At 43.6% G+C, this 8,015-nt stretch overlaps 1 protein-coding gene across 1 annotated transcript; it reads left to right on the top strand.

Moving 5' to 3' along the window:
- Positions 1-2,060: 2,060 nt before the first annotated feature.
- Positions 2,061-8,015, top strand: LOC123823781 (interferon lambda-1-like). The gene is made up of 5 exons (XM_045846777.1): positions 2,061-2,231; positions 6,676-6,747; positions 7,501-7,644; positions 7,734-7,817; positions 7,917-8,015. Exons 1-5 carry the CDS (start codon positions 2,061-2,063, stop codon positions 8,013-8,015), a joined length of 570 nt encoding a protein of 189 aa, XP_045702733.1.

Below are 8,015 nucleotides of genomic sequence, written 5' to 3' on the forward strand. Positions count from 1 at the left end.
TGGAAAAAAAACAAATGAACTTCTTGGCCAACTCAATGAGAGTGCTCTGGGGACACTGTGGGACACAATGCAGCAGTGGGAGGCAGAGAACTTGGTGCACACAGCTATATTACATCTGAGAACTGTAGTGCTAAGTTTTTCTTTTTTAAGAAAGAAATAGCCCTGGCTGGTGTACCTCAGTGGATTGAGCACAGGCTACGAATCCAAGGTTCGATTCCCAGTCAGGGCACATGCCTGGGTTGCAGGGCAGGTCCCCAGTGGGGGTCACGTGAGAGGCAACCACACACTGATGTTTCTCTCCCCTTCATTCTCTCTCACTTTCCCTCTCTCTAAAATAAATTTTAAAAAAGAAAGAAACAATGAAATTTATAACACAATCCTATTTATGTAAATTGGAAACATACATGCATAAAATTGCAAATTATAAAAATACACCTTTGCAGCTATATATAAAGTGCATTAAAGTGGGTGCCTGTGAGGGGAAAGGGTGGGAGTGGGTATTGGGCATGGGGGTGGGGTAAAAACCTAGAGGGTCCCCCATGGGCCTGTTGTGATTCTGTTAAATCTGAAGAGTATGATCTATAATTTTCTGTACTTAACAGCAAAGAAAAAAATAAAGTAATGAAAAATAAGGGCTCACACATCAGAGCAATTCCCTGTCTGCTACACAAATATTATAATCATGAGGGGTGGCTGGGGGACAGGGGCTGATAGCAAAATTATCAGACTCTTCCTGCCTTCTGCAAGCCTTCCTCAGGGTCTTCGCCCCATCCCCAGCAAGCACTCGTAACCCCGTGAATGAGGAGCTCCCTACCCTGTCATGCTACCCAGAGGGAGGAAAAAGAGAGTTAGCTGTCTGTGACTCACAGGGGTCCCCCGCTTCTATTTTGACCATATGCAGTATAGGGGGTATGCACATGGGACTCTGTTCAAAGCCCAGCTCTGCCATGAACCAGCTGGGGGACCTCAGGCAACTCACTTTGCCTTCCTGTTCCTCAGTTTCCTCACAGGTAAAATGCAGGATGATCCTGAAAATAACTACAGTGGTCCTCTAACAATGTTGTTTCATTCAGTCATTTTGTCATAATGTTTGTTGATGTAAAACAAAACTGACCCCCTGCCGGGGGCACTGTCTCTGGGGACATAGCACATTCTCCCCACATCTGCATGGGTTTTCTCCAGGGACTGGGATTTCCTCCCACATCCCAAAGATGTGCTTATCAGGTGAATAGTTGTGTCCAAGCCGTCCCATCTGAGTGGGAGTGGGTGGGTGTGAGTATCCCTGCAATGCAGGGCTCCTGTCCTAGGTGGGCACTGCCCTCTGCCCAAGGGGCCAAACAGGCTCTGGCCACACCACCCTCGACAGAAAAGAATCTGAAAAGACATTATCCGGCCCCTTTTTATTAATCTTTCTTAAATGATGTATAGCTCACATTTTATTCCAGTGTTTAATATTAGAAATGCTTTGGGTCTTCATTTAGAACTTGGGTGATGTTTTTGTGATCAGAAATATGCTGTAGGAACTTAACTCATTTATATCAATCAGCCGGTGGTCAGATAGGTTTTGTTATACAGGTTACAAGAACCTGTCGAGGACATTAAGTGAGGACTTCCTGCACTCAGGAATGTTCGGAGCATAAAATGAGTTAGTGGAACACACTTAAACCCGTGGGGGAAGCTCCCTGTCTGGCAGTCAGGCATCCTTGCCGTCATACACCCTGGCCAGTCCCTGCCCTGCTGGACAGTTGTCTATCCTTCTTCCGGCCACAGCCTAAGTTAGGGGCTCCCCAAAGTCCCAGGAACTCTTAAACTAGGCTCGGGGATTTCTCAGGGTCCCTCATGGGATTGATTTCAGTTTCTGTTTCCTCCTCTTAGAGCTCTGGGCTCACCTGGCACTGCCCACACCTGTGAGCTCACCTGGCTCAGCAGCAGGCCCCACCCACTCATGCCTTTTGAAATTGCAGTTTCCGTCTGCACATTACACACATCAGCCATGACTGCTCATTTAGCGTGGTTAAAAAGTGGAGCCATGCAGCAGGGGAAGCAGTCGCAGGTGGGCCATGGCTGCAGCGTGGTTCCTGGTGATGGTGGCCTTGGGCCTGGGCTTGGCCACAGCAGGTCCTGTCCCCTCCTCCAAGCCCCACTCAAGAGGGAGGGGCTGTGACATTGGCAAGTTCGAATATCTGCCACCAACGGAGTGGAAGGCCTTCAAGAAAGCCAAGGATGCCTTGGTGAGTACCTATGGGTTTTCTTTTTCTTAATGGAGGTACAACTGACATACAACGTTATATTAATTTGAGGTGTACAACATCATGATTTGATAATTGTATATGTTGCTAATAATCATCACAATGCCTAGTTAACATCCATCACTGTACATAGCTACAGAATATTTCTTCTTGTCATGAGAACTTTTGGGGGGGCTTAAAGCTAACCCTCTTGTTAAATTCCCTTATTAATGCTAATAGTTTGCCATAGATTGTTTTAGTTTTTCCCCATATAGAGATATTTAAATGCAAATAACTATTTCTTTCTTCATTTGCTATCTTTGTACCCGTTATTCATCTTACCTTATTAAACTGACTGTAAGTCCAAGGTGTGTTGAATCTAAGTGTTAGTAGTGAACTTCTTTGTCTTATTCCCAAACTGAGGGAGGACAGTGTTATTTCGCTATCCATTCATCTGGGGATGGGCACCTAGGTTGCTTCCATTTCCTGGTTATTAGAAGTAATGCTAAGATGAACATGGGGGTGCATACATCTTTTCAAACTAGTGTTTTGGTTTTCTTCAGATAAGTACCAGAAATGGAATTGCTGGACTGTATGGCAGCTTTATTTTTAAGTAATTGAGGAAACCGCATACTGTTTTCCATACTGGCTGCACTAATTTACAATTCCACCAACAGCGCACTAGGGTTCCCTTTTCTCCACATCCTCACCAGCACTTGTTTGTTAACTTACTGATGATAGCCATTCTGGTATGTGTGTGGTGATATCTCACTGTGGTTTTAATTTGCATTTTCCTGATGATTATTGATGTTGAGAATCTTTTCATATGTCTGTTGGTCATTGGTCTGACATCATTTGGAGAAACGTCTATTCAGACTGGTGTGGCTCAGTTGTTTGGGTGTTGTCCCCCAAAGTGAAGGGTCGCTGGTTTGATGCCCAGTCAGAACTCATACCTGGGTTTCAGGTTTAGTCCTTGGTCAGGGCACATGTGAGAAGTGACTGATCGATGTGTCTTGCATCAGTGTCTCCCTCCCTCTCTACTTTCTCCCTTCCCCTCTCTCTAAAAATAAATAAAATCTTATATTTTTTTAAAAGAAATGTTTATTCTGATCCTCTACCCATTTTTTAATTAGATTGTGGGGGGGCATCATTGTAAAGTTGTCTGAGTTTCTTATATATTTTGGATCTTAACCCCTGTTGGATGTATCATTTGTAAATATCTTCTCATGTTCAATAGATTGTCTTTTCATTTTGTTTAAAGTTTCCTTTGCTATGCAAAACTTTTTAGTTTGGTGTAGTCCCACTAATTTTTTTCTTTGGTTGCCCTTGCCCAAATGCAATATAGCCAAAAACATATTGTAACATTAATGTCAAAGACTTTGCTGCCTGTTTCTTCCAGGAGTTTTATGGTTTCAGGTTTATATTTAAGCCTCCAATCCATTTTGAATTTATTTTTGTATGTGGCATAAGACAGTAGTCAAATTTCATTTTTGTGCATGTATCTGTCCATTTTTCCCAACACCACTTATTGAAGAGATTGTCTTTACCCCATTGTACATCCTTGCCTCCTTTGTCATAGGATTATTTACCATGCGAGTGAGGGTTGATTTCTGGGCTCTGTATTCTATACCATTGATCTATGTATGATTTTATGCCAATACCCATTTTCTTTTGATTATTGTAGCTTTGTAACATGGTTTGAAAATGGGGAGCATAAAACCTCTCACTCTGTTCCTTCTCAAGGTTTCTTGGGCTATTTGAGATTTTTTGTGGTTCCATGTAAACTTTAGGATTAGTTGCTCTAGTTCTGAAAAGAAAGCTATTGGTGTTTTAATAGGAATTGCATTGAATCTGTAATTGCTTTAGGTAGTAAAGACATTTAACAATATTAATCCTTTCAATCTCTGAGCATGGCATATTCTTCTGTTTATTTGTATCTTCAATCATTTCTCCAATATCTTACAGTTTTCAGTATACAGGTCTTCTACCTCTTTGGTTAAATTTATCCCTATTTATTTTATGTTTTTTGATGCAATTGTAAATGGGATTGTTTTCTTATTTAGTCCTTCTGATCATTCATTATTGATGTATAGAAACACAATAAATTTCTGTATGTTGATTCATACCCTGCATCTTTATGAAATGTACTTATTACTTCTAATAGTTTTTGGTGGGTTCTTTAGGGTTTTCTATATATGGTATTATGTTATCTGCAAATAATGAGAGTTTTACTTCTTCCTTTCTGATTAGGATGCCCTTCCTTCCTTCCTTCTTTCCTTCCTTCCTTCCTCCCTCCCTCCCTCCCTCCCTCCCTCCCTTCCTCCCTCCCTTTCTTTCTTTCTTTCTTTCTTTCTCTCTCTCTCTCTTTCTTTCTTTCTTTCTTTCTTTCTTTCTTTCTTCCTTCCTTTCTTTCTTTCTTTCTTTCTTTCTTTCTTTCTTTCTTTCTTTCTTTCTTTCTTTCTTTCTTTCTTTCTTTCTTTCTTTCTTTCTTTCTTTCTTCTTGCTGTGGTTAGGACTTCAAATACTATGTCGAATAGAAGTGATGATAGCGGGCACCCTGGTCTTGTTCCTGATTTTGGCAGAAAAGCTTTCAGCTTTTCACCATTGAGAATGGTATTGGCTGTAGGTTTGTCATGTATAGCCTTTACTTTGTTAAGATATGTTTCTTCTATATCCACTTAGTTGAGACATTTTGTCATAAAATATCCCTGGGATAAATTCCACTTGGTCATAGTGTATGATCCTTTACTGTATTGTTGAATTCAGTTTGCTAATATTTTGTTGAGGATTTTTTTGTATCTATGTTCATCAAGGATATTGGTCTGTGAATTTTTTTTGGTAACATCTTTGTCTAATTTTTTTTATCAAGGCAATGCTGGCCTCATAGAATAAATTCGGAAGTTTTGCTGCCTCTTTAATTTTTCAAAATAGTTTTAAAAGGGTAGGTATTAGTTCTACTTTAAATGTTTAGTAGAATTTACCTGCAAAGAATCTGGTCCCAGAGTTTCATTTGTTGGGAGATTTTTTATTACTGCTTCAATTTTATTGCTACTAATCAGTTTTTTAGATTTTGTATCTTCTTGGCTCAGTCTTGGAAGGTTATATACTTGTAGAAATGTATCCACCACTTCTAAAGTGTCATGTAACCATTTATAGTATTCTCTTTTTTGAAATTTTTAAAATTTCTTTTCAGAGGGAGGGGAAGGGAGGGAGAAAGAGAGGAATAGAGACATTAATGTGTGGTTGCCTCTTATGTGTCCCCCTGCTGGGAACCTGGCCCACAATGCTGGCATGTGCCCTGACTGGGAATCGAATCAGCGACCGTTTGGTTCACAGGCTGGCACTCAGTCCACTGACCCACACCAGCCAGGGCCTACTGTTGATTTCTTCTAGCATATTTTACATTTTGGTTATGGTATCTTTCAGCTCTTTTGGGTTCTTCATTATGTTTCTTTAGTCTTTGTTGAAGTTTTCCCTAAGTTCTTCTATTCCATTCTCAAATTGGTGAGCATCCTTATGACCATTTCTTTTTATTCTTTATCAGGCAAACTACTTATCTCCATTTATCTTAGGGTTTTGGGGGGTTATTCTTCTTGTTCCTTTATTTGAAAGACATTCTTCTGTCTTCTCCTTTAGTTTTAGTTTCTGTGTTTAGGTGAATTAGACAAAATAATTATCTCTCCCAGTCTTGAAAAAAACTAAACAAGAAACCTCGGGATAGGCTGTCGGTTTTGGCAGGCCAGCTGGAGCCAAGCAGGTACCTATGGCATCCAGGGAGCTGGCCTACTGAGACGGAACTGCTCCAGGCAGGGAGGACAGGTGCATGTAGTAATGCCCTGTTGATCCTGCTTGCCCACTTTGTTTGGGGGAAATAGGCTTCATGCAGTGTTCCTTGAACATGGAGCAGTGAGCCTGTAGGCAGGACAGAGAACCCAAATGGAGTTCCCACCTGCACTATATGGAGAGGGACATAACCCATGGTGCTCACTGGCACCTCCAATCCTGGAGAGTTCCCACTGCTCCCCGAGAGCTCCCAGTTTCCCAGCCTTCTCTACTCAGTCTCTTTCTCTAGTTTGTTGTTCAGAAGCTCTTCAGTCAGCCATCAGTTGTGTGTCAGGAGTAATTGCTCTCTATATAGGTGTGTATTTCAATGTGGCCCCAGGAAGGGGAAGAGTTGAGCATCTTCCTAAACTGCCACTAATTGGACCTGTGAGCCCCTATGGTTGTAGACTAGGCCCTAACCCTCCTGCTTCAGCCAAGCTGCAGCCCTGCTACTGTGGGCTAATCTCTGTCCTCCTGCTGTGGTGTAGCCTGTAGCTTTTCAGCTATGACTGATCACTATTTTTTCTGCTGTTGACCAAACTCAAGTTCTGCTAGACCTTCATCCTTGCTGCTATGGTCCAGCCTCCTACTGTGTTGTGCTCTAACCTCTGCTCCTGCTCTCTAGGAAAACTCACTGAAAAACCAGAGCTGCAGCTCCTGCCTCTTCCCCAGACCCTGGACACTGACACAACTACATGTGAGTTGTAACTGAGGTGCCCTTACCCTCTCCCTGCCTCCTTAAGTGGACCCTCACCTCCTGGATCTCACCTGTTCTTCCCTCTCTCTTGTCTCTCCTTGCATGTCCCTCCACAAGTGTTCCCCTGGCTCTGTTCCTCCCCTGGGTCCCTTTTATCATCTTTTTTGCGTGTTCCTCACACCTCTGCTCTTACCTAGTTTCTTCTCATTTCTATCTTCCTTTCTCTCCCAGGTCTTTGCCCCTTGCTCTGCCCAGTTTGTCACTGTTGACTCTCAGTAGTGATTCCCTGTTCCCTTCTCACCTGTTCTCCTCGCCACTGACTCCCACCTGTCCCCCTCATCATCTTTCTTCCACTGATCTGTTCCCAGCCTACACTCCTCATTCATCTGCCCTTCTTACCTATGTATCTAATTGTCCCCTCCCACCTGCCTCCCTAACCTGTTCTCTTCTAATCTGTCCCCATCCCTTGTCCCTCAAACCTCTGTGACCCCCATGGGTCATCTTTCACTTGTCCCCATTTCACTTTTTCACTTGTCCCCTAACCTGTCTCCTCCCCTGTCTTTGTGCCCCACCTGTATTGTTTTCATCTACATTCTCCTTTATGTATTCCCTCTCACCTGACCCACCACTTGTCCCCCTCACATGTGCCTTTAGCACTTGCTCTCCTTCCCTGTACTCCCTACCTGAGCTTTCTTGCTTACCTTTCTCACCTTACACCTTATCTACCCTCTCATCTGTACTTTCTCACTCCAGGTATGGGAGCGCCCTGTGGCCTTGGAGGCTGAGCTGGCCTTAACAGTGAAGGTCCTGGAGACTGTGGCTGACTCATCCCTGGAGAACATCCTGGACCAGCCCCTTCACACACTGCACTGTATCCTCTCTGAGGTCCAGGCCTGTGTGAGTGCTCAGGGACCCAGGCCATGTCTGTGGTGTATGCCCCAAGCTGTCCCAGGCCCTGGTCACATGACACCCTCCTCTGCCCACAGGTTTCAGCTCTGCCCACCTCAGGCTCCAGGCCCCACGGCCTCCTCCAGCACTGGCTAAACCAGCTCCAGAGAGCCCCAAAGAAGGCAAGCTATTGGAGGGGAGGATGGATGCCTGGGATCTGGGTAAGGGAAAGGGCTGATGCTCAGGCAATGGGAAACCATGTTCTCATCTCTCTCTCACAGGTGTCCCAAGAGTGCCTTGAAGCCACTGTCACATTCAACCTCTTCCGCCTCCTCAAACGGGACTTGAATTGTGTTGCCAGGGGAGATCTGTGCATCTGA

This window comes from Phyllostomus hastatus, unplaced genomic scaffold (genome assembly GCF_019186645.2).
Source record: "Phyllostomus hastatus isolate PE091 unplaced genomic scaffold, TTU_PhHast_1.1 phas_contig_5, whole genome shotgun sequence".
NCBI classification, from domain to species: domain Eukaryota; kingdom Metazoa; phylum Chordata; class Mammalia; order Chiroptera; family Phyllostomidae; genus Phyllostomus; species Phyllostomus hastatus.